Source organism: Oncorhynchus mykiss, chromosome 24 (assembly GCF_013265735.2).
Source record: "Oncorhynchus mykiss isolate Arlee chromosome 24, USDA_OmykA_1.1, whole genome shotgun sequence".
Classification (NCBI taxonomy): domain Eukaryota; kingdom Metazoa; phylum Chordata; class Actinopteri; order Salmoniformes; family Salmonidae; genus Oncorhynchus; species Oncorhynchus mykiss.
This window is the reverse complement of record NC_048588.1, coordinates 25,678,303-25,704,478: the sequence shown is the minus strand read 5'-3', so window position 1 is coordinate 25,704,478 and position 26,176 is coordinate 25,678,303. Positions and strand designations below refer to the sequence as shown.

The 26,176-nt window shown below is 41.5% G+C and overlaps 1 protein-coding gene across 2 annotated transcripts; it reads left to right on the top strand.

The window, feature by feature from the left end:
• The first annotated feature begins 22 nt into the window (after positions 1–22).
• Positions 23–23,022, top strand: nos2 (inducible nitric oxide synthase). Of its 2 annotated transcripts, NM_001124359.1 has the most exon segments (28): positions 23–746; positions 5,183–5,236; positions 6,268–6,373; positions 6,647–6,703; positions 6,800–6,898; positions 7,087–7,226; positions 7,670–7,832; positions 8,003–8,094; positions 9,759–9,900; positions 10,054–10,193; positions 11,003–11,177; positions 11,401–11,502; positions 14,297–14,491; positions 14,614–14,696; positions 16,597–16,741; positions 17,066–17,170; positions 17,282–17,331; positions 18,944–19,118; positions 19,366–19,498; positions 19,626–19,704; positions 19,811–20,001; positions 20,130–20,299; positions 20,506–20,716; positions 20,906–20,993; positions 21,142–21,263; positions 21,403–21,551; positions 21,718–21,912; positions 22,047–23,022. In NM_001124359.1, coding segments are annotated over 25 exon segments (3,252 nt in total). In that variant the 5' UTR covers positions 23–746; positions 5,183–5,236; positions 6,268–6,373; the 3' UTR covers positions 22,098–23,022.
• The last annotated feature ends 3,154 nt before the right edge of the window (positions 23,023–26,176 follow it).

Genomic DNA, 26,176 nt, shown 5'->3' with positions numbered 1-26,176 from the left:
TTCACTCCAACCCTAATCTAGCATACCTGTGTCATGACGTTGGCCTCTTTGGGTATAGCAACCCCATCCCCCTCTCCCTGCCTCCCCCTTGCCTCCTTCAACTAGGCTGCTGTGGTCAGAGGTCGTAAATTCCATCACCCAATGTTGCGTGGATCTGCTTTTTTCTAAAGTATTTCTATTTACTTCGGATCTTGAATCCCTCAACTGAAGCTAGCCAGCTAACTACCTACCAGCTATCAGTTAGCAAACCATTGCTAGCGGTCATCAGCTAACCTTGAGCTCGGAAAGCTCTAGCCAGTTCGAACAATGTGACTCAAACCAGAGCATAACGGACCTATTTCTCTCCATATCCCCGGATTCCTACCGCAAACTCTGAACATTTCATCTGGATCTTCGCAACTAGCTAACCGCAATCCCGGGTGACCACTCCTGGCTAGCGTTTCCAACCCGGAGCAAGCACCAATTAGCCTGAAGCTAGCCCGGTCAGGGCTCCTGTGCTACCACCGAAGCCCACTCCTGGGCTACAATATCCGGACTCCTTCTACTGCCGGTACGGGGCACGGAACCCCGCCGATCCTCTAAGACTGGAATACCGACATTATCTGCCCGAGGATTCCAACAGGCCCCTCAGGCGCGAAGCCCACTGAAGGCCCATTCTGCTAACCTGCTAGGCCTGCTAGCTACCAAGAACTACTTGGAACCCTACTAACTCCACGACTGGTCTATCGACGTCACCGCACGAAGAGGCAAAAATAGACTTACCCCCATCACGACGTCCCCCAAAGGCTAACTTGCTAGCCCCGGTCTACTAATTGCTAGCTTGCCTGCCCTGGTCTGCTAACTGCTAGCCCCTGCTAACTGCTTGCTTGCTAACCTGGTCTGTTAACTGCTAGCTTGCCAGCCCCGGTCTGCTAACTGCTAGCTTGTTTAGCCCCGGCCTACTAACTGTTAGCATGTTAGCATCGGCCTGCTAACTGTCAGAATCGCCGTGTTCCCAGTCAGCCCAACCACTTACTGGACCCATATGTTCACTTGGCTACGCATGCCTCTCTCTAATATCAATATGCCTCATCCATTACTGTCCTGGTTAGTGATTACTGACTTATTTCACTGTAGAGCCTCTATCCCTGCTCAATATGCCTTAACCAACCATGTTGTTCCACCTCCTACATATGTGGTGACATCACCTGGTTTAAACGTCTCTAGAGACTATATCTCTCTCGTCATTACTCAATGCCTAGGTTTAACTCCAATGTACTCACTTCCTACCTTATCTTTGTCTGTACACTATGCCTTGAATCTATGCTATCGTGCCCAGAAACCTGCTCCTTTTACTTTATGTTACGAACGTGCTAAACAGCCAGTTCGTATAGCATTTAGACATACTCTTATCCTACTTCTCCTCTGTTCCTCTGGCGATGTAGAGGTTAATCCAGGTCCTGCAGTGCCTAGCTCCACTCCCCAGCTGCTCTCATTTGTTGACTTCTGTAACTGTAAAAGCCTTGGTTTCGTGCATGTTAACATTAGAAGCCTACTCCCTAAGTTTGTTTTACTCACTGCTTTAGCACACTCTGCCAACCCGGATGTCTTAGTCGTGTCTGATTCCTGGCTTAGAAAAACCACCAAGAACCTTGAAATCTCCATCACTAACTATAACATTTTCCGCCAAGATAGAACTGCGAAAGGGGGCAGTGTTGCAATCTACTGCAAAGATAGCCTGCAGAGTTCTGTATTACTATCCAAGTCTGTACCCAAACAATTCGAGCTTCTACTTCTAAAAATGAACCTTTCTAGAAACAAGTCTCTCACTGTTGCCACTTGCTATAGACCTCCCTCTGCCCCCAGCTATGCCCTCAATACCATATGTGAATTGATTTCCCCCCATCAATCTTCTGAGCTCGTGCTACAAGGTGACCTAAACTGGGACATGCTTAACACCCCATCCATCCTACACTCCATGCTTGATGCCCTCAATCTCACACAAATGATCAATGAACCTACTAGGTACAACTCCAAATCCGTAAACACAGGCACCCTCATAGATGTCATCCTAACTAACTCGCCCTCCAAATACACTCCTGCTGTTTTCAATCAAGATCTCAGCGATCACTGCCTCATTGCCTGCATCCGTAATGGGTCTGCGACCAAACGACCACCCCTCATCACTGTCAAACGCTCCCTAAAACACTTCTGCGAGCAGGCCTTTCTAATTGACCTGGCTGGGTTATCCTGGAATGACATTGACCTCATCCCATCAGTAGATGATGCCTGGCTATTCTTTAAAAGTGCCTTCCTCACCATCTTAAATAAGCATGCCCCTCTCAAAAAATGTAGAACTAGGAATAAATATAGTCCTTGGTTCACTCCAGACCTGTCTGCCCTTGACCAGCACAAAAATATCCTGTGCCGTTCTGCATTAGCATCAAATAGCCCCCGTGACATGCAACTTTTCAGGGAAGTTAGGAACAAATATATACAGGCAGTTAAGGCTAGCTAAGGCTAGCTTTTTCAAAGAGAAATTTGCATCCTGTATTACTAACTGAAAAGGTTCTGGGACACTGAAGTCCATGGAGAATAAGAGCACCTCCTCCCAGCTGCTCACTGCTCTGAGGCTAGGAAACACTGTCACCACCGATAAATCCACTATAATTGAGAATTTCAATAAGCATTTCTCTACGGCTGGCCATGCTTTCCACCTGGCTACCTCTACCCCGGTCAACAGCCCGGCACCCTCCACAGCAACACGCCAAAGCCCACACCATTTCTCCTTTTCCCAAATCCAGATAGCTGATGTTCTGAAAGAGATGCAAAATCTGGACCCCTACAAATCAGCCGGGCTAGACAATCTGGACCCTCTCTTTCTAAAATGATCTGCCGAAATTGTTGCAACCCATAAAACTATAAACCCAAATCTAGAATTGGCTTCCTATATCGCAACAAAGCATCCTTGACTCATGCTGCCGATCCTCGACTTCGGTGATGTCATCTATAAAATAGCCTCCAACACTCTATTCAACAAACTGGATGCAGTCTATCACAGTGCCATCCGTTTTGTCACCAAAGCCCCATACACTACCCACCATTTGGCCCTCGCTTCATACTCGTTGCCAAACCCACTGGCTACAGGTTATCTACAAGTCTCTGCTAGGTAAAGCCCCGCCTTATCTCAGCTCACTGATCACCATAGTAGCACGTGCTCCAGCAGGTATATCTCACTGGTCACCCCCAAAGCCAATTCCTCCTGTGGTCGTCTTTCCTTCAAGTTCTCTGCTGCCAATGACTGGAACGAACTGCAAAAATCTCTGAAGCTGGAGACTCATATCTCCCTCACTGGCTTTAAGCACCAGCTGTCAGAGCATCTCACAGATCACTGCACCTGTACATAGCCCATCTGTAAACAGCCCATCTATCTACCTACCTCATCCCCATACAGTATTTATTTATTTATTTATCTTGCTCCTTTGCACCCCAGTATCTCTACTTGCACATTCATCGTCTGCACATCTACCATTCCAGTGTTTAATTGCTATATTGTAATTACTTCGCCACCATGGCCTATTTATTGCCTACCTCCCTTATCTTACCTCATTTGCACTCACTGTATATAGACTTTTTGTCTTCTTTTGTTCTACTGTTTTATTGACTATGTTTTGTTTATTCCATGTGTAACTCTGTGTTGTTTTATGTATCGAATTGCTGTGCTTTATCTTGGCCAGGTCGCAGTTGTAAATGAGAACTTGTTCTCAACTAGCCTACCTGGTTAAATAAAGGTAAAATAAAAAATAAAATAAAAATAAACATGAACGAGAGTTTCCTTCCACCATATTTCTTGCACCAGTCTAGGCTCTTATCCTTTTAAATCCAAGTCACATTAGGATTGATTGATTGATAATTTAAAATGAACCAAACTTTTGTCCTGGCCCATCACCTTATGTATTTATTACTTTCCCTCAGTGGCATGAAGGGACGACACCCCCCCCCCCCCCCCCCCAAACTCCCATGCATAGGATACTTTCTGTCCCTAACACTTAAAAAAATAAAAACATGTTTTTATCAAAATGAAACTAAATAAAACTATTTTAAACTAATACAAATAAAAACGAATTCAATCACAAAAATATAATAAGAATCCTTACAGTTCTTGGGTACCCTATACAAAGTGTGGATATACAGTACAATGGTAACATCTTTTAGGCCAACCAATACATACAGATAACTTAAACCTGAACACAATAAACCTGAAACAATAAACCTGAATACAATAAACCTGAATACAATAAACCTGAAACAATAAATGTGAATACAATAAACCTGAAACAATAAACCTGAAACAATAAACCTGAATACAATAAACCTGAAACAATAAACCTGAAACAATAAACCTGAATACAATAAACCTGAATACAATAAACCTGAATACAATAAACCTGAAACAATAAACCTGAATACAATAAACCTGAAACAATAAACCTGAATACAATAAACCTGAATACAATAAACCTGAAACAATAAACCTGAAACAATAAACCTGAAACAATAAACCTGAATACAATAAACCTGAAACAATAAACCTGAAACAATAAAACTGAAACAATAAACCTGAATACAATAAACCTGAAACAATAAACCTGAAACAATAAACCTGAAACAATAAACCTGAATACAATAAACCTGAAACAATAAACCTGAAACAATAAACCTGAAACAATAAACCTGAAACAATAAACCTGAATACAATAAACCTGAAACAATAAACCTGAAACAATAAACCTGAATACAATAAACCTGAAACAATAAACCTGAAACAATAAACCTGAAACAATAAACCTGAATACAATAAACCTGAAACAATAAACCTGAAACAATAAACCTGAAACAATAAACCTGAAACAATAAACCTGAATATTCCAGCAACAACCATTTTATTTACTGGTATAGATGTATAATTACAGCAATACAGAGCACACAGTGGTAAATAAATGAAGGCACTTGGGTGCAACTTGTCTGACTTTTTAGTTACAATACAGTTCAGAGGAGTATAACTTTTGACAGACCGATTGGGGTTGAGCTAGTTTCAATATATAAAATACCACCGCTACCTTGTTCTGTGGAGCATGATGACTGTACAGTATATTTTCAATAAGAAGGAAGCTTTTTTTCCCGCTCTCTTGTCTTCCTTCAGGTATATCTCATCTGGAGATGCTTCAGTCTTGACTCACACACCAACACGATGCAGGTGATCAGGCTGGATCAGAATAACTCTCAGAGTTCAGGAATGGGGATATGAGATGTTGTCCAACTTCCTTGATCCCTTTCCAAAAATGTACTCACGTCACATAGTTAAATATTGAGTAAGGCAATTAGCAACCAATGTGAGAGAAGCACTTGACACCCAAGTGCTTCCTTGTACAAGCCTGGCTCCAAATCAGGAAATACTTTTCTCAAATGCACCCTCCCTTTCCTGATACCTTGTACATACATGTAGGTGATGCAACCCAGGAAGATGTCTTGTTTTCCATAACATCAAACGCATAACTCTATTTCCCCGATGCTCCGGGAAACAACCATACATCTGGACATCATCCCTGGCCTGATTACAGGGCAAACTTGTAATGAAAGGATGCTTTCAAAAAGTGATTGAATTCATGTGGATTTACCCTTTTTATGATGTTATATTCTGTTACACAGTGGCCTATTTACATTGCCTGTACCCCAGCACATTGACTCGGTACTGGTACCCCATGCATATAGACTCTTATTATTTTATTGTGCTCTTTTTTTATTTTCCCTTTTCCTTTAGTTTATTTAGTAAATACTTTCTTAACTCTATTTCTTGAACTGCATTGTTGGTTAAGGGCTTGTATTCGGCGTATGTGACAAATAACATTTTATTTTGATTTGATGTCTACGCTTTGCAGTTGTCATCCAAAACTAGAAAACATGAAATTATGTGAGAAATGTCTTACAAAAATGCAATTTATTGCAAAAACACAGCATTTCCGTTGATCCATCTGCTGTGTCTTGTCATGTAATGAATGTACTGCATATTTAATGAATGCCTCAACAGATCTGTGGGAATTCAATATTGTATTTCTAAAGGGATTTTTCCCACCTGTTTGTTACAGTCTTTAATTTCTAATGGGGATTGCCAAACAATGTGTTGAAACCAAGCCAGATTCAATTAGACCTACCTCAAAAACAAGCTGGCCACAAAAATGTTATTTGTAATTCATGATAGTCTACCTGCCTGTAACACAACAGGGGCAGGTCCCTATAAGCCTGCCCAAGTTTCGTTACAGGCAGGTATAAATGGAAAAAACTCCGGAGGAAAATTTCAGAGAGGAATTGATGCTCACCTCACCTTGAGTTCAAGGTAAGAATACATACCGGGATTACTATATAATTTAAATTCGAACGTTTTTAAGAGTTTATGCCACAACACTGAAAGCTATTGAGCACATTTTATCTTTAACATTTGTTTTTTTACTTTAATCAAACAAAATATTAATATTTGTTTGTTACTCAATGAACTTAAAATTATTTAACTCAAAGTAAAATAACCTATAAGCACTTACATTTTGAATCATTTAGATAAATGGCATTTCCAAATATGATAATGAACTGCATTTATTTTACAATTATGAAGATGAAGCTGCTTCAGGATGATGAAACCAAACTGTCTCACCAGACTAAACCAAATAAGGTAAGAATTGAGATTACAGACGAAATAAATGTAGAAAATGTGCTTAAAGCAAGCGACATAAGTTTAACCCGTTTCTCCTGGATGTTCATCAAATAGTGGGAAACGAGAGCCAACAGGTGTCCGTTTTCTATACCCGTGCGTAACGTGAAGGATGGCTCAAGTCTCAAAGACATGCTGCACCACCAGGCAGTCAAGGTGCGTTTACAGTTTATGATGCTTTGTGTGTGGCGTGGTATTGTACCGCAATTTATTTGTTTAGCTATTTTGCTCAAAATTTGAAGCTGCGCCTGAATTGTAGTGTTTTCTATTTCATAAAAGATTGAACACTATAAAATAAAGCAATGGCTTTTAATTGAAACGCTCTTATTTTATTTCATATACAGAACCAACCATGCACATCAAAAGTTTGTGAAGGTTCTGTCATGACTCCGAAGGCTCTATTGCGCGGTCCCAAAGTTTCTACTCTTGAAATCCTACCTCAGGCTATCGACCTAATCAACCAATACTACAAGTCCTTCAAAATGTAAGTAATAAGTGTAATTATTCTCTAAAGACGATGACGATTATTATTATTATTCCAAATGTGTTCAACCCATTGCCTGACACCACTAAGTGTAGCATCTGTCAAATACACACTGTTGGTTAATAATGCAATATTGTTTAATGCCTTATAGGCATTTATAGTTTGTAGCCTATATTTTCTGTCGTTCATTTAAGAGCCTTTATAAACCCTTTACTGTACAAGGCCTTCGTAGATGCTTCATAAATTATGACTGTATGGGAAACTAGTTACTCCAGTTAGCCTTTATAGCCTATTGTACGAATTTGTTTAAAGATAATTTATGAAGCATCTATGTGGGCCTTACAAAAGGTTTGTAATGGAAAAATATTTTATCCCCTCTATATTGTACTATTTGTTTGTTTTCCATGATTTACACATATCCTAATTTAATCCCAAATGCATAGCCCCAAAATTGAACACCACCTCGCCAGATTGGAGGAAATTACTATGGAGATAGATTCCACAGGAACCTATCAATTGACTGTTGAGGAATTAGCGTTTGGTGCTCGGCAAGCATGGAGGAACGCCCCAAGATGCATCGGCAGGATTCAGTGGTCCAATTTACAAGTAAGAAAACATACAAGGCAGAAGAGATACATTTATGTTTCTCATTATCTATTGGGTATCAATCTCAGTATCTATTGTTGTTTGTGTTTTTCATGCATTATCATGGGCGTGTGTGTTCTATGTGTAGGTTAACCTAATTAATGATACATGTTTCTTGGATTGTTCTGCAGCTGTTTGATGCCAGAAAGTGCAAGACTACTCAGGAAATGTTCCAGTTTCTGTGCGAACACTTACAGTTTGCCACAAATGGAGGAAACCTAAGGTAAACAGAAAGAAAAGGGGCTAAATTAAATCCGCTGCGTGGAACATCCGCATTATAGCGCGATTGTAATTGAAAGGTCATTTTCTATTGAGCCATCATATGCAGCGTTAACGTGAATGAAGTCTCAACGAACACTGCAACATTGGCTTTCCATTTAAATCGGGCTATAGCGTGCATTTTAGACGCACGGATTTAATCTAGTCCTATTATGAGTATGAGATCATAGGAGAGGGCAGAAAACACCAAGACAATCTCTTCAAAGGAAAACTCTCAACTCAGTGCAGTGGTGGAAAAGATACTCAATTGTCATACTTGAGTAAAAGTTAAGATTACTTGATATAAAATGACTCAAGTAAAAGGGAAAGTCACCAAATAAAATACTACTTGAGTAAAAGTGTAAAAGTATTTGGTTTCAAATATACTTAAGTGTCAAAAGTAAATGGAATTACTAAAATGTAACGTTACTTAAGTATCAAAAGTAAAATTATAAAAAAGTACATTATTTTCTTTAGGAATGTAGTGAAATTAAAGTATAAGTTGCCAAAAATATGAATAGTAAAGCTCAGATACCCCCAAAAGCAACTTAAGTATTTACGTATTATTTTTTACTTAAGAACTTTACACCACTGACTTTGTGTGAAGTTAGAAATGTGTCAAATGTAAACTACAGGTTTGTTCCACTAACTGTAAATCATTCACTAACTGTAAGTTGCTCTGGATAAGAGTGTCTCCTAAAATACAAAAATTTACAATTGTAAAATACATTCTGCTAATACACCTGTATCACATGTTATTTCTTGCCCTTGACTTGAACCTTCAACCCTTTACTCCGTGAGGGCAATACTGTAGGTCAGGGGTCCTCAATTACATTCAGCCATAGGCTGATTTTTCCTTGAGCGGATGGTCGGGGGGCCAGAACATAGTTATAAATCATTTGTACTCTGCATATTGACTGTAAGAATCCCAAACAGATATAGTATTTGAGAAAAACAGAATAATTTCAAACCTTGATTACATTGGGATACGATCACATATGCCTCTCTATTTATGCATTAAGCTGATTTGAGCTGATTTCCTAGTGACTATGTTAGTTTTTTATGTCAACAACAAAAATGATTAGGCTATTTATACATTTCTTCCTCAGAAAACAAATAAAATTGCCCATGGGCTGCATATTGGGGAACCTGTTACATTCTGACCTTAGTTCCTTTGTTTTGTCTTTTGTTTTAGTATGGTCAGGGCGTGAGTTGGGTGGGTTGTCTATGTTCATTTGTCTATGATTTTCTATTTCTGTGTTTGGCCTGGTATGGTTCTCAATCAGAGGCAGCTGTCATTCGTTGTCCCTGATTGAGAACCATATTTAGGTAGCCTGTTTTCCATTGTGTTTTGTGGGTGGTTATTTTCTGTTTAGTGTTGTGTTGCACCTTACAGGACTGTTCGTTGGTTGTTTGTTTTGTTTTCAGTGTTCATTCAAATATTTAAAATATGAACACTTACCACGCTGCACCTTGGTCCTCTTCTCCTTCCCCAGACGACAAGCATTACAGAACCCTGCTATAGGTCATTCACTTTGTTAAGGGACAGTTTTTCAAGGTCCTTCCATGAGTATTTTAGTTTGTCCATATGTTATTACAGATCTTCTTCTTGTGTCTTATTTATTTCAGGTCTGCGATTACCGTCTTTCCTCCGAGAAAGGAAGACGGGCATGATTTCCGGGTGTGGAACAGCCAGTTGTTGAAGTATGCAGGTTACCAGATGCCTGATGGCAGTATCCAGGGAGACCCATCCAGTGTAGAATTCACTAAGGTACTATATCTAGTAGCTATAGCCACCATGCTCTACCCCAGCTATTTCAATAACGTCCATTCAAACATCTAAGATAGAGCTCAGATACTGTATGTGTTCATTTGAAAATATACATTTTTAAAAGTTAGTTACTTTTGTCCTGTGTTCTTAAAGATCTGTATCCAGCTTGGATGGAAACCTCAATACGGCCTCTTCGATGTGTTGCCACTAGTCCTGCAGGTCAACGGGGAGGACCCAGACCTTTATGAAATCCCTCCACACCTGATCCTGGAGGTTTCCATGGAACACCCCCAGTGAGTGACTTGTTTGGTTTCTATTGGATGGTTATCTAAACACACTTTTGAGAACAAATACAAGGTCAAGCCTGCAGAGTTATCATAGCTATTCCACTACATACAATGACTTTCATTGGTAAAGAGATGTTGCTTGGTTATGATACCACTACATAGCAGTTATGTTATGACACGTGTGTATGCAAATCCGTTTGATTCCATACTAGATTTGCCATTGATTGCATTCATCAGAGATACATAGGATTCAGACCATCACGCCTCCATAGCCATGGTGATGTTTTTAAGTAGTAGTTATCTAATTAAGTCAATGTGTTATGTAGCTGCCTGGGTAAATTCAAACCATTGCCCACAGTTGCTCAAGAGCTTGAATTATAAAATGGTTGTTTTTAAATCAGCCGTCTGGAGCTCTTGAGGAACGGAGCTGAATGGGAGAGAGTGAAGAGCTCTATAGAACTTGTCTGCAAGGCAACATTCCTTTATCCAAATAGTTTCCCAAAGCCAGCTCTAGGAGGGCCCAATGACCTGTACCATTTTCTTTTATTTCAATGTCTAACCACTCCAAAGTGGTCCTTCATTCGTTTCACTGGACACAATACTGAATTGAGTGAAGTGTCTCAAGCACCTTTGGTAGAGTGAGCACAACTGTGCGTATGTAACTCATTGTGCTCATTGTGTATGAAAAAGATGTCACAATGAGGACTGAATGATTCACTACAGAAACTAACCACATCTATCCTAGTGGTGGTGTTTTTGGGCATGTTCTTTTATATATTATTATCAGATATATTGTGTTGCTCTTTTGTCATTAGGCATAAGTGGTTCCAAGACCTAGGACTGAAGTGGTATGCTCTGCCTGCGGTGTCCAACATGCTGATGGAGATTGGTGGACTTGAATTTCCAGCCTGTCCCTTTAATGGCTGGTACATGGGCACTGAGATTGGCGTGAGGGATTTCTGTGACTATCAGCGTTATAACATCTTGGAGGTAAGACTCACTTTCATAGGTAATCACCATGGCTACAGCACAGGGTTGTGCTCATCAGGATTAGTATATGTTTTGAAATGGAGGAGGAAACCTCATCAGCAATAACCAAAAATCTAATTTTCTGTTTAAAAATGTTTTCTTGTTTCATGCTTCTGCAACACATTTCTGGCTGACTTGACAATGATGCAATGGATGAGAATGTTTTGGCTTCCTGTCCGTACAGGAAGTGGGTCGCAGGATGGGCCTGGAGACACACAAGCTGTCCTCACTGTGGAAGGACCAGGCATTGGTGACCATCAATGTTGCAGTCATATACAGTTTCCAGGTAACCTTCACATATACAGGGCCAATCCAAAGGCATATTATTCTATTTTCTCATCTTATTCAACTGTTACCATGCGCCTGCCTACAAAAAAGATAGCTCAGATGTACGAGTGCCTGTTGAATGATGTTATTACCAGTAGAAATCCCAAGTTATGTTCTTGTTGCTGTTTTGTTACATTTTTTTTAAATACCTACAATTTTCGAATCAAATCAAATCCATTTTAATTTGTCACATGCGCCGAATACAACAGGTACAATTGTAGACTTACAGTGAAACGCTTACTTACAAGCCCTTAAACAACAATGCAGTTTTAAGAAAAAAATATGTGTTAAGAAAGTATTTCATAGATAAACTGAAGTAAACAATAAATAAATACAAATAAAAATGAAAAAAAGACAAAAATAGAAAAATAACCAATAATTAAAGAGCAAAACTAAAATAACAGTAGCGAGGCAATATACAGGGGTACTGGTACAGACTTAAAGTGCGGGGGCACAGGTTAGTTGAAGTAATTGAGGTAATATGTACATGTAGGTAGAGGTAAAGTGACTATGCATAGATAATTAAACAGAGTAGCAGCAGTGTAAAAATCGGGGGTCAATGCAAATAGTCCGGGTTGTCATTTGGTTATCTGTTCAGGAGTGGGGTAGAAGCTGTTAAGAAGCAGTTTGGACCTAGACTTTGCGCTCCGGTACCACTTGCCGTGCGGTAGCAGAGAACATTTTACGACTAGAGTGGCTGGAGTCTTTGGAAATGTTTAGGACCTTCCTCTGACACCGCCTGGTATAGGGTTCCTGGATGGCAGGACGCTTGGCCTCAGTTATGTACTGGGCCATACGCACTACCCTCTGTAGTGCCTTGCGGTCGGAGACCGAGCAGTTGCCATACCAGGCAGTGATGCAACCATTCAGGATGCTATCGACGGTGCAGCTGTAGAACTTTTTGAGGATCTGAGGACCTATGCCAAATCACTTCAGTCTCCTGAGGGGCAATAGGCATTGTAGTGTGACTGTCTTGGTGTGTTTGGACTATGACAGTTCGTTGGTGATGTGGACGCCAAGGAACTTGAAGCTCTCAACCTGCTCTACTACAGCCCCGTCGGTGAGAATGGGGGTGTTCTCTGTTCTCCTTTTCCTGTAGTCCACAATCATCTCCTTTGTCTTGATCATGTTGAGGGAGAGGTTGTTATCCTGGCACCACACGTCCAGGATAACAACCACTGTTGTGTTGTCAGCAAACTTAATGATGGCTTTGGGGTCGAGCTTAGCCATGCAGTCATGGGTGAACAGGGAGTACAGGAGGGGACTGAGCACGCACCCCTGAGGGGCCCCCATGTTATGGATCAGCGTGGAAGATGTGTTGTTACCTACCTTTACCACCTGTGTGTAGGCAGCCCATCAGGAAGTCCAAGATCCAGTTGCAAAGGGAAGTGTTTAGTCCCAGTGTCCTTAGCTTAGTGATGAGCTTTGTAGGCACTATGTTGTTGAATGCTGAGCTGTAGTCAATGAACAGCATTCTCACGTAGGTCTTCTTTTTGTCCAGGTGGGAAGGGCAGTGTGAATTGCAATAGAGATTGCGTCATCTGTGGATCTGTTGGGGCAGTATGCAAATTGGAGTGGGTCTAGGGTGTCTGGGATAATGGTGTTGATGTGAGCCATGACCAGCCTTTCAAAGCACTTCATGACTACAGACGTGAGTGCTGCGGGTCAGTAGTCATTTAGGCTGGTTACCTTGGTGTTCTTGGGCACAGGGACTATGGTGGTCTGTTTGAAACATGTTGGTATTACAGACTCGGTCAGGGACAGGTTGAAAATGTCAGTAAAGACACTTACCAGCTGGTTTAACACATGCTCAGAGTACACGTCCTGGTAATCCGTCTGGCCCTGCGGCCTTGTGAATGTTGACCTTTTTAGAGGTCTTACATCGGCAACAGAAGGCGTGATCAGAAAGACGTCCGGAACAGCTGTTGCTCTCATGAATGCTTCAGTGTTGCTTGCCTCGAATCGCGAATCAAAGTCATTCAGCTCATCTGGTAGGCTTGCGTCACTGGGCAGCTCATGGCTGTGCTTTCCGTTGTAGTCCGTAAGAGTTTGCAAGCCCTGCCACTTCCGACGAGCATCGGCACCGGTGTAGTAGGATTCAATCTTATTCCTGTATTGACACTTTGCCTGTTTGTTGGAGGGCATAGCGGGATTTCTTCTAAGCGTCTGGGTTCGAAAGCGGCAGCTCTACCCTTTAGCTCAGTGAGGATGTTGCCTGTAATCCATGGCTTCTGGTTGGGTTATGTACATATGGTCACTGTAGGGACGACATCATCCATGCATTTATTGATGAAGCCAGTGACTGATGTGGTGTACTCCTCAATGCCATTGGAAGAATCCCAGAACATATTCCAGTCTGTGCTAGCGAAACAGTCCTGTAGCATAGCATCTGCGTCATCTGACCACTTCCGTATTGAGCGAGTCACTGGTACTACCTGCTTTAGTTTTTGCTTGTAAGCAGGAATCAGGAATCAGGAAGATAGAGTTCTGGTCAGATTTGCTAATGGAGGGTGAGGGAGAGCTTTGTACACGTCTCTGTGTGTGGAGTAAAGGTGGTCTAGAATGTTTTCTCTCTGGTTGCACATGTAACATGCTGGGAGAACTTACATAAAACTGATTTAAGTTTCCCTGCATTAAAGTATTAATGCTATTTTGCCAAAGGATGCTACACTACAATGACAATGGTTCAGCCGTCATCTGGAGTTTTCCTTGAGATAAATGCACTCCTTTTGTCTCATTACTGTACACTGCAGAAGAACAAGGTAACCATCACAGACCACCACTCTGCAGCCGAGTCCTTCATGAAGCACTTGGAGACAGAGTTCCGGCTGCGCGGCGGCTGCCCTGCAGACTGGGCCTGGCTGGTTCCTCCCATGTCTGGCTCTCTCACCCCCATCTTCCACCAGGAGATGGTCAACTACATCCTCTCTCCCTTCTTCTACTACCAGGTAGGTTCTGAGACACCATCCTGTATTGTGCATGCTATATAATTCATCTGGTTAAGGTTCACCTTACAGAATTACAGGACAGTTGCTATAGGATCGTCTGTGACTGTTGTTGTTGTTCAAAGCCTGACCCCTGGATGACCCATGTCTGGAGAAATGGAGAGATGTGCCTGAAGAAGCAACAGATCAGCTTCAAAGCGGTGGCCAGGTAATCTTCCATGGACTATGACAACCATATCTGTGATGATTTATAAACACATTCATGATGAGTTATAAATTATAGTGCAGTCCTAATCATATCATTGACATAGCTATACAGTGCCTTGCAAAAGTATTCATCCCCCTTGGCATTTTTCCTATTTGTATTACCTTTATTTAACTAGGCAAGTCAGTTAAGAACAAATTCTTATTTTCAATGACGGCCTAGGAACAGTGGGTTAACTGCCTGTTCAGGGGCAGAACGACAGATTTTTACCTTGTCAGCTCGGGGATTTGAACTTGCAACCATTTGGTTACTAGTCCAACACTAACCACTAGGCTACCCTGCCGCTCCATTTTGATGCATTGCACCTGTAATTTCAATTTATTTTTATTTTGTATTTCATGTAATGGACAAACGCAAAATAGTCAAAATTGGCGAAATGAAAATATAACTTTTTCAAAAATGCAAAAAATAAATAAATATATGAAAAGTGGTGCGTGCATATGTATTCCCCCTTTGCTATGAAGTCCTTAAATAACATCTGGTGCAACCAATTACCTTCAGAAGTCACATAATTACTTAAATAAAGTCCACCTGTGTGTAATCTAAGTGTCACATGATCTGTCAGATGATCTCAGTATACATACACCTGTTCTAAAAAGCCCCAGAGTTTGCAACACCACTAAGCAAGCGGCACCATGAAGACCAAGGCGCTCTCCAAACAGGTCAGGGACAATATTGTGGACAGATCAGGGTTGGGTAGTACAGATCAGGGTTGGGTTATAAAACAATAGCCTAAACTTTGAACATCACATCAAGCACCATTAAATCCATTATTAAAAAATGGAAAGAATATGGCACCACAACAAACCTGCCAAGAGGGCCTCCCACCAAAACTCACGAACCAGGCAAGGAGGGTATTAATCAGAGAGGCAACAAAGAGACCAAAGATAACCCTGAAGGAGCTGCAATGCTCCACAGCGGAGATTGGAGTATCTGTCCATAGGACCACTTTAAGCCGTACACTCCACAGAGCTGGGCTTTACGGAAGAGTGGCCAGAAAAAAGCCATTGCTTAAAGAAAAAATAAAAGGCATGTGGGAGACTCCCCAAACATATGGAAGAAGGTACTCTGGTCAGATGAGACTAAAATTGAGCTTTTTTGCCATCAAGGAAAATGCTATGTCTGGCACAAACCCATGGTGGTGGCAGCATCATGCTGTGGGGATGTTTTTCGGCGGAAGGGACTGGGAAATTGGTCAGAATTGAAGTAATGATGGATGGCGCTAAATACAGAAATCCTTGAGTAAAACCTGTTTCAGTCTTCCAGAGATTTGAGACTGGGATGGAGGTTCACCTTCCAGCAGGACAATGACCCTAAGCACACTGCTAAAGCAACACTCGAGTGGTTTAAGGGGAAACATTTAAATGTCTTGGAATGGCCCAGTCAAAGCCCAGACCTCAATCCAATTGAAAAGCTGTGGTATGACTTAAAGATTGCTGTACACCAGCGGAACCCATCCAACTTGGAGGAGCTGGAGCAGTTTTGCCTTGAAGAATGGGCAAAAATCCCAGTGGCTAGATGTGCCAAGCTTATAGAGACATACCCCAAGAGACTTGCAACTGTAATTGCTGCAAAAGGTGGCTCTACAAAGTATTGACTTATTTCTTGTTTGTTTCACAATAAATATTTTGCATCTTCAAATAGGTTGTGTAAATCAAATTATACAAACCTTCCCAAAATCTATTTTAAATCCAGGTTGTAAGGCAACAAAAAAGGAAAAATGCCAAGGGGGGTGAAAACTTTCGCCAGCCATTGTAAATGCACATAATGGTTGAGGTTGAGCTAAGCCATGCTCATAATGCATTACAAAGTATTATCATTCATGTCTGGTTCCTTCCTATAGGGCGGCGCTCTTTTCTTCCACCCTCATGAGCAGAGTGCTGGCTAAAAGGGTGCGTTGCACTGTTCTGTACGCTACTGAAACAGGGAAATCACAGACATTGGCCCAGAGACTGAACTCCATGCTAAACGGTGCCTTCAACTCCAGGGTAGGAGATCTATCTCATATATATTAAGGCTGATAGAGGGCTTACTGCCTCAGTCTAATGTGCTTCAGGGCATTTGTGTGTGTTAACCACTGTGAATAAATGTAAAACTCTAGTTTAATTGGAATCTATATGTATGTGAGGACTATATTGAGCTCAGTAAGAGTTAATTTGCAGAACACATAACGGGGAGTTAGCAAGTAGATGTGCTTGTATAATGTATAATGCTTGTATAATGTACAATCTGATGTCTTAAGTCACTAATGTCCTCAAAATTGCCCAGAATGTTTACAAAGTTAACTGAAGCTGCTCTGTATGTCTTTAAAGTTGCTCTGTATGGAGGACTATAACTTCAGTGACATGGAACAGGAGAGCCTTCTTGTTGTGGTAACTAGCACCTTTGGGAATGGAGACTCCCCTGGAAATGGAGAGGTGTGTTTTTGTGTTTCTGTATTATTTTGAAGATATTAACAAGTATTTTCCCCCACATTTATAAAATGTAATGTCTCAATATTCAACACATGTTAATATTTCTTTCTCTAGAGTTTTAAGAAACAGCTTTTCTCCTTGCAGTATCTCAGGAACAAGTTAAGGTAAGTAGTATCTCAAGCATTTCTCTCTGCATTGTCCTCTCCATATTGGGCTGTACATGTAGAGTGCCTTTGGAATCAGACCCCCTTGACTTTTTCCACATTTTGTTACGTTCTAGCCTTATTCTAAATTATTTATATATTTTTTAATCCTCAGCAATCTACGTACAATACCCAATAATGACTAAGAAAAAACAGGTTTTAAGACTTTTTTGCAACAACAAAAAAAGAAATGCAGAAATAACTTGTTTACATAAGTATTCAGACCCTTTGTTATGAGACTTGAAATTGAGGTCATGTGCATCCTGTTTCCATTGATCATCCATGGAGTTCACCTGTGGTAAAATCAATTGTTTGGACATGATTTGGAAAGGCACACACATGTCAATATAAGGTTCCACAGTTGACAGTGCATGTCAAAGCAAAAACCAAGCCATGAGGTCGGAGGAATTGTCCGTAGAGCTCCGAGACAAGATTGTGTCGAGGTACAGTTCTGGGGAAGGGTACCAAAACATTTTGGCAGCATTGAAGGTCCCCAAGAACACAGTGGCCTCCATCATTCTTAAATGGAAGAAGTTTGGAACCACCAATACTCTTCCTAGAGCTGGCCGCCCGGCTGAACTGAGCAATCAGGGGAGAAGGGCCTTGGTCAGGGTGGTGACTAAGAACCCGATGATCACTCTGACAGAGCTCTAGAATTTCTCTGTGGAGATGGGAGAACCTTCCAGAAGGACAACCATCTCTGCAGCTAAAGACTCTCAGACCATGAGAAACAAGATTATCTGGTCTGATGAAACCAAGATTCAACTCTTTGGCCTGAATGCCAAGCGTCACGTCAGAAGGAAACCTGGCACCATTCCTACGGTGAAGCATGGTGGTGGCAGCATCATGCTGTAGGGGTGTTTTTCAGCAGCAGGAACTGGGAGACTAGTCAGGATCGAGGGAAAGATGAACAGAGCAAAGAACAGAGAGATCCTTGATGAAAACCTGCTCCAGAGCGCTCAAGACCTCAGACTGGGGAAAAGTTAACCTTCCAATATTACAATGACCCTAAGCACACAGCCACGACAACGCAGGACTGGCTTCGGGACAAGTCTCTGAATGTTCTTGAGTGGCCCAGCCAGAGTTAGAACCCGATTGAACATCTCTGGAGAGACCTGAAAACAGCTATGCAGCAACGCGACCCATCCAACCTGACCGAGCTTGGGAGGATCTACAGAGAAGAATGGGAGAAACTCCCCAAATACAGGTGTGCCAAGATTGAAGCATCATACCCAAGAAGACTCAAGGTTGTAATTGCTATCAAAGGTGCTTCAACAAAGTACTGAGTAAAGGGTCTGAATACTTATGTAAATGTGATAAATTAGCACAAAAAAATAAACAGTTTTTGCTTTGTCATTATGGAGTATTGCGTGTAGATAGTTTTTTTTCCCCCCTCTATTTAATCATTTTAGAATAAGGCTGTAACCTAACAAAATGTGGAAAAAGTCAAGGGGACTGAATACTTTCTGAAGGCACGTACATACCTTTAAGATGTACTAATTTGATGAAGTTGCAGTTTCTCAGACACCTCTTTAGTTTTGAAACTGGTCTTATCTCCCCTCTCCTCCCCCAGGTACTGTGTGTTTGGGCTGGGCTCGAGGATGTACCCACAGTTCTGTGCTTTCGCCCATGCCGTGGATGCCAAGCTGGAGGAGCTCGGGGCAGAGCGGGTGACCCCCACTGGAGAGGGGGATGAACTGAACGGACAGGAGGAGGCCTTCTCTGCCTGGGCTCTCACCGCTCTCAAGGTAGGCAGACAAGGAAGGATGTCACACTCTTAAAAGTGGATCTTAGCTATGTGTCGACGATCCTGTTTGCAGTATATTTTATAGCATACATATTAACATACTCCTGGTATGTCTACTACAGTATATGCTCAAGTATCATTACAAAAAAGACCTGTTATGATCTTTACTCTCACAAGCATTTGCATATCATATTGATCTACGTAGTGTTTTGAATCATTGAGCCTAAGGACCCTTTCTCTGCTTCCAGGATGCTTATAAGGAGTTCAAGATCCAGGGACAGCTGAGTCTGCAGCTCCCTGGGGCAGAGCGATTCTGCGAGGCCTGGGACCCACTGAGACACCGCGTAGCAGAGGAGAGCTGCCCCCAGGACCGCATCACAGGTACTACACATGGACCAGGGGATGGACATTTGACAAGGGACTGGTGTAGCAATATAAAGCATTATAAACTAGTCTTGTATTTCAGTCAGCCAGTTGTATGTGATGATTTTCATTGTCTCTTTTACAGCACTTTCAGCCATTCACTCTAAAACTGTCTTCCCTATGAAACTGAAGAGCAAACATAATCTACAGAGCCCCCATTCAAGGTTCAGTTCTTGTCATCTAGCATGTTATTATTGCAATTCTTTCAATGTTTTTGACAGGACTCAATTTTGACAGGGTTTAATTCAGCATTGTCATTCTTGTTTCTAGCCGGTCCACCATTTTGGTGGAGTTGGAGAGGGAGAGAAGTGCAGAGGTCATGAACTTTGCTCCAGGAGACCATGTTGGTGTTTTCCCAGGGAATCTCCCTCAACTGGTGGCTGGCATCCTAAAGTTCCTTCCCCATACGCCCCCAACAAACCAGTGCCTACGACTGGAATACCGTTCTGACACCTGCCGAGGTACAACACTATTCATTAATAATGGTGCTGATTGAGGTAACCACGGTAAAATCCAAGTTTTGTGAGGAAGACACGTCTTCGAAAGATTGCCGCTATTAAGATTACTCTGCATTTCTATTTCCCAAAAGATGATGAGAAAAACTGGCAGACTGTTGGACGCATCCCAGCATGCCCTTTGTCTCAGGCACTCACCTACTTCCTGGATGTGACCACGCCCCCCTCTCAGAACCTCCTCCACAAGCTCTCTCAGTTGGCGAAACAGGAAGGGCACCGACAGCGTCTACTGACCTTGGCAAAGGTAACTTCTGTTTGTCTCCAGGACTAGTGTTCATTATTGTCTTTGAAATAAAAATGAAATATATCATGAAAGAAGAGGTTTTGACATACTACCTATTGGAATTGAAGAAAATGTCAAAATCATTGTGTAAGCCTATGCACTTTCCAAAAAATTATATCAACAGATATTTTGCAAGTTATTTAGCTTCTGTCTTCATTTGCCGTCAGGACTCTCAGGAGTACACGACCTGGAAGATGTTCCGTGTTCCCAACTTCCTGGAAGTCCTGGAGGAGTTCCCGTCTTTAGAACTCTCTGCAGCCTTCCTCCTCAGCCAGCTACCTCTGCTCAAGCCCCGCCTCTACTCCATCAGCTCCTCCCCTCAGCTCCACCCCAACGAGCTACATCTCACTCTGACAGTGCTCAACTATCACACACAAGGTACAGAACATTAGATTTGACATTTTTTTTTACATTCAGTAAACACTCTCATCCAAGGTACAGGACAGGGCAAATCAACTTAGAAATGACAATACAGCAGTTATCAAATGCTTTGAAAGGAATTTGAACTGCTATCTCTTGGTTGGGAATGTAACTGTACTGTATTTTTCTGTAATGGTCTTACACTAGATGGACAGGGTCCTCTTCACCACGGGGTCTGCAGCACCTGGCTGGATACCATCAAGAAAGGAGACCTGGTACCATGTTTTATCTACAGGTATAGAACATATTGTAACATACTGTATGTCACTAGGCTGGTACACTCTTCAATTGCACAAAATGCTAGGTTGTAGCCTATCCCCAGTCAAATTAATTGAGATTATTATTTAAAGTGAAGCTAACTGATTATGTGTTATTGTTTACAGTTCAGGTGGGTTCCACCTCCCAGCAGAGCCCAGCACTCCAGTCATTCTGGTGGGGGCTGGCAGTGGCATCGCGCCCTTCAGAAGCTTCTGGCAACAACGGCTACACGACATGAAACACCCAGGTAGTGTGTGTGCCTGTCTGTCTGTGTGCCTGTCTGTGTGCCTGTCTGTGTGCCTGTCTGTGTGCCTGTCTGTGTGCCTGTCTGTGTGTCTGTTGATACAAGCTCTCTGACCTTAAAGGCTACGGTTTTGTCTTGACAGAGTTCTCTGAAAGTCCTATGAGCCTGGTGTTTGGCTGCCAGAGTTCGGAGACTGACCATTTATACAAAGAGGAGACACTGGAGATGAGAAGGCGAGGGGTCCTGAAGAGTGTTACCAACGCATATTCCCGCCAGCCAGGTCTCCCAAAGGTACTGTTGCATCATTTTGAAACAAATCATGTACTGAGTGAGCGTTTGAAAAGCTTGATTGAATCAGATTGGCTTGAGATTCAATGGAAGATTGAAGCTTAAAATTGTTCCTATTTCCCTGTAATGTGCCTCCTATTCCTAACATTTAGCCTCTGTGTGTGAGCAGGTCTATGTCCAGGATGTCCTGAGGGAGAGGATGGCAGAGGAGGTGCTGAGTGTGTTGCACCAGAAGGAGGGTCACTTCTATGTGTGTGGGGGTGTGAACATGGCCCAGGGAGTTACTCTAGCAGTACAGGAGATTCTGAGCAGCCAGCTTGGCATCACCCTCACCCAGGCAGGAGAATACCTGACCCAACTAAAGGTTGGTTCACTTTCCTCTCAATCATTAATATGAAAACTAATATGAATGCCATGATGCCTCTTAATCTAGTTCCAATACTGTAGTAAGTGGACAGTGTTTTACCATGCTTTTATGGTTTCTTTCTTTATTTGCAGATCCAGAAGAGGTACCATGAGGACATTTTCGGAGCCCAGTTTCAGAAGTGAGGTGGTCGGGCTCTGCTGGCTTGTCGGAATAAACTCAATGGACGGAGAAAGATCTAGACATAACATGGATTTTTCGCTATTCATGTGATGCCCTGTTTTTGTTTTTGGTGATAGATTAGGATTGTCACTTTGGAAAATGTTTGTAGCTGTTGGTGGTCCCAAGCATACCACCTAGCCATCCTTTGGCCCTCTGCCTGAAAAATGTCACTTTAAGTATATTTCAAAGAGATGATTATAACATTTATATTCACATGATGACATTAAAGATTGATTACAGATGCATAGGTTTTAAGTCTATGTAGTGTTTGTACAATATAACGGAATGTGGGATTGTTGAATCTGTATTATGAAAATGTTTACTATGCTTGTAATCAGAATGTGATTTACATGTTGTGAACATTAATTTAAAAAAAATCACATTACATAATCATTGTAGTCAGAGGTGATTTTACCCCTTCACTTTTCCACATTTTGTTACTGTTAAGGGATTTTTGTGAATAATGACTAAATTATGTATACATTTAGCTTAGAATTATAACTAAACAGAATACTACTCTGTTACTGTATGAATGTATGAATCTTATTATAATCATAATACTGAAAATAAGGTGTAGTTTTAGTCAAGAATTAGAACAAGGACTTTCTGTTCCTTGTTAGAAACGAATGGAGCTATCGTCAGACCGGCTGGAATACTGTGTTTCTTACAGGACATTCTGTCTCTACCCAGGGAGGGGAGAGACCTTGGGCTTGTAGTAGATTGTTTAACAGGTGGCAGACAATGTGAGAAGGCTTGTGAACTATATTGCCATTGTATCTGAGAGGAGGAGAGACATTTATGACAAAACGTGAGGTATATAGACCAATGTACATGGTATTATGACCACAACGTTCCCGTGAATAAACATTTAACTATTGTACTATTGTAGACTGGGCCTCTGTCTGTCTTCATTTCTATCAGTATCCTACAAATCCTGATATAACAGACGGAGTAGTTTCATTGAATTGGTTAATGAACACATGGTTACTAAATTCATCTAACAGTTACATTACAGACTTATTCTAAAATGTATTAAATAATAAAACTCCTCAGCAATCTACAGCACACACAATACCCCATAATGACAAAGCAAAAACAGGCTTTTAGAAATGTTTGCAAATTTATGCTAAATAAAAAACAGAAATACCTTATTTACATAAGTATTCAGACCCTTTCTATGAGACTTGAGATTGAGCTCAGGTGCATCCTGTTTCCATTGATCATCCTTGAGATGTTTCAATTGATTGGATATGATTTGAAAAGCACTCACCTGTCTATATAAGGTCCCACAGTTGACAGTTCATATTAGAGCAAAAACCAGGCCTTGGGGTCGAAGGAAGTGTCCGTTGTGCTCCGAGACAGGGTTGCAGAGATTGTTGTCCTTCTGGCAGGTTCTCCCATTTCCACAGAGTAACTATAGAGCTCTGGGAGAGTGACCATCGGAATCTTGGAAACCAGCCTGGCCAAAGCCCTTCTCTCCTGATTGATCAGTTTAGCCAGGCGGCAAGCTCTAGGAAGAGTATTGGTGGTTCCAAACTTCTTCCATTTAAGAATCATGGAGACCAGACCACTGTGTTCTTGGGGACTTTCAATGCTGCAGAAATGCTTTGGGACCCTTCCCCAGATCTGTGCCTCGACACAATCCCACCAATCAGGCCTTTATGGTAGAGTGGCCAGACGAAAGCCAATCCTCAGTAAAAAGCACATGACAGCCCACTTGGAGTTTGACAAAAGTCCCATAAAGACTCTCAGACCATGAGAATCAAGATTCTCTGGTCTAATGAAACCAAGATTTAACTATTTTTCATGAATGCCAAGCATCACATCTGCAGGAAATCTGGCACCATCACTACGGTGAAACATGGTGGAGGCAGCATCGTGTTGTGAGGATGTTTTTCAGCGGCATGGACTGAGAGACTAGTCAGGATAGAGGCAAAGAACGGAGCAAAGTACAGAGAGATCCATGATGAAAACCTGCTCCAGAGTGTTCAGGACCTCAGGCTGGGGCGAAGGTTCACCTTGCAACAGGACAACAACCCTAAGCACACAGCCAAGACAACGCAAGAGTTGGCTTCGGGACAAGTCTCTGAATGTCTTTGAGTGGCCCAGCCAGAGCCTGAACCCGATCAAACGTCTCTGGTGAGACCTGAAAATATCTATGCCGCAAAGCTCCCCATTGTTATGAATAATGACTAAATGATGTATACATTTAACGTAGAACTATAACTAAACAGAATACTACCCTGTCACTGTATGAATGTATGAATCTTATTATAATCAAAACACTGAATATAATGTGTAGTTCTAGTCAAAAATTAGAACAAGGACTTTCTGTTCCTTGTTAGAAACAAATGGAGCTATCGTCAAACCGGCTAGAATACTGTGTTTCTTACAGGACATTCTGTCCCCACCCAGGGAGGGAAGAGACCTTGGGCTTGTAGTAGATTGTTTAACAGGTGGCAGACAATGTGAGAAGGCTTGTGAACTATATTGCCATTGTATCTGAGAGGAGGAGGGTAACTTTATGACGAAATGTGAAGTATATAAACCAATGAACATGGTATTATGAGCAGAGCTCTCGAGAATAAACGCTATTGGCTAAGCTGACTGATCTCTGTCCATTTAATTTAAATAAGAACCTTACAAATTCTTAGAAACAGACAGAGTGTATTAATTGCATTGGAAAATGAACATGAGAACAAAATTCTCTTGACAATTGGTCCTTCGAGCCGGATCTCAAAATCTGCCTCTGTCGTCCCAAGGAACTGCTGAAAACCGTGCACGGGTGATCTAGGATCCGTAAGACAAAGACCTGAGCTCTGAATTGAGGGTTTATTTCAGGCCAGTGGTGAACTGGTACATGACAGAGATGGTGATGAGATCCAACCTACATTGATTTTCCCAGTCTGCAAGACAAGGTCAGTAGTCTTTATTCTCGGATTTGGGGGGAATAATTGAAGATATCTTTGATTTGATGTTCTAAAATGCTTAGAATTTATCAATAATAGGAGCTTGAGTATGCCAAACAGATTCACACAGGAATTCTACTTTGTAGACAAGCAAACAAGTAAGTCCGCGATGACCTGAGGTAAGGTGCACTGCCATAAATAAAACTAAACTTAATAACAGAGGTCCGAATACCCGAGATTAAGCAGGGATACTAAATAGGTGTTGTTAGATAGGACGGTTGTTTTGTACAAACAGTAACTGACAGGATAACTTAAACCTATTCAACACATGGATAGTGTTCAAAAAGGAGGTGAGGGAAGCCTAATATAGCGGAGTGAGATACGAGATGTTAACTTTAAAAGTCCTCTGACGCAACATGAAATAGGAGGTTAACTAGGGATTTACGACCCCTGGGTAATAGCTTGTAGTTGTCCGGGTGAGACCTAATGTCCGATCGACATTCAACTCTATAGATAACGTTTCCAGAAAGGAGAAACACACATTAACTTGTTATGGCTGCAATCCCACTAATGGGATAAGTGTCATCAACAATCGCTGAATAGCATAGCGCTACATTCAATAAATATTACTATAAATATTTATATTCATGAACTCACAAGTGCAATATAGGAAAACACAGCTTAGCCCTTTGTTAATCCAGCTGTCGTGTCAGATTTTGAAATTATGCTTTACAGCGAAAGCAATCCAAGCGTTTGAGTAAATGTATCGATCGCACGATAAAACATTAAGTACACTTAGCATCAGGTAGCTTGGTCACGAAAATCAGAAAAGCAATCAAATTAATCGTTTACCTCTGATGATCTTCGGATGTTTTCACTCACGAGACTCCCAGTTACACAACAAATGTTCCTTTTGTTCTATAAAGATTATATTTGTGTAAAAGTATATAGAGACAGTCAAAAGAAAGGTGTAGATAGTCAAGGGAAACAGCAGGTCGAGGGTTAAATAACAGGCTATTTTTTTCTCAATCATTTCAATAGCGTTGGTGGTTCAGCAGTAAAACTTTTGCCTACAACTCGGGAGACTAGGGTTCGTATCTCAACCTTGGCACCAATAGACTAAAATGTATTCT

Bases quoted from the DNA above. Each gene is read 5' to 3' on its own strand.
- nos2 (XM_021581479.2), top strand. From the start codon at position 6,647: ATGAAGCTGCTTCAGGATGATGAAACCAAACTGTCTCACCAGACTAAA. The intron at 8,095-9,758 runs GTAAACAGAAAG...TATTTATTTCAG, and splicing joins ACAAATGGAGGAAACCTAAG to GTCTGCGATTACCGTCTTTC. The intron at 9,901-10,053 runs GTACTATATCTA...GTGTTCTTAAAG, and splicing joins CCAGTGTAGAATTCACTAAG to ATCTGTATCCAGCTTGGATG.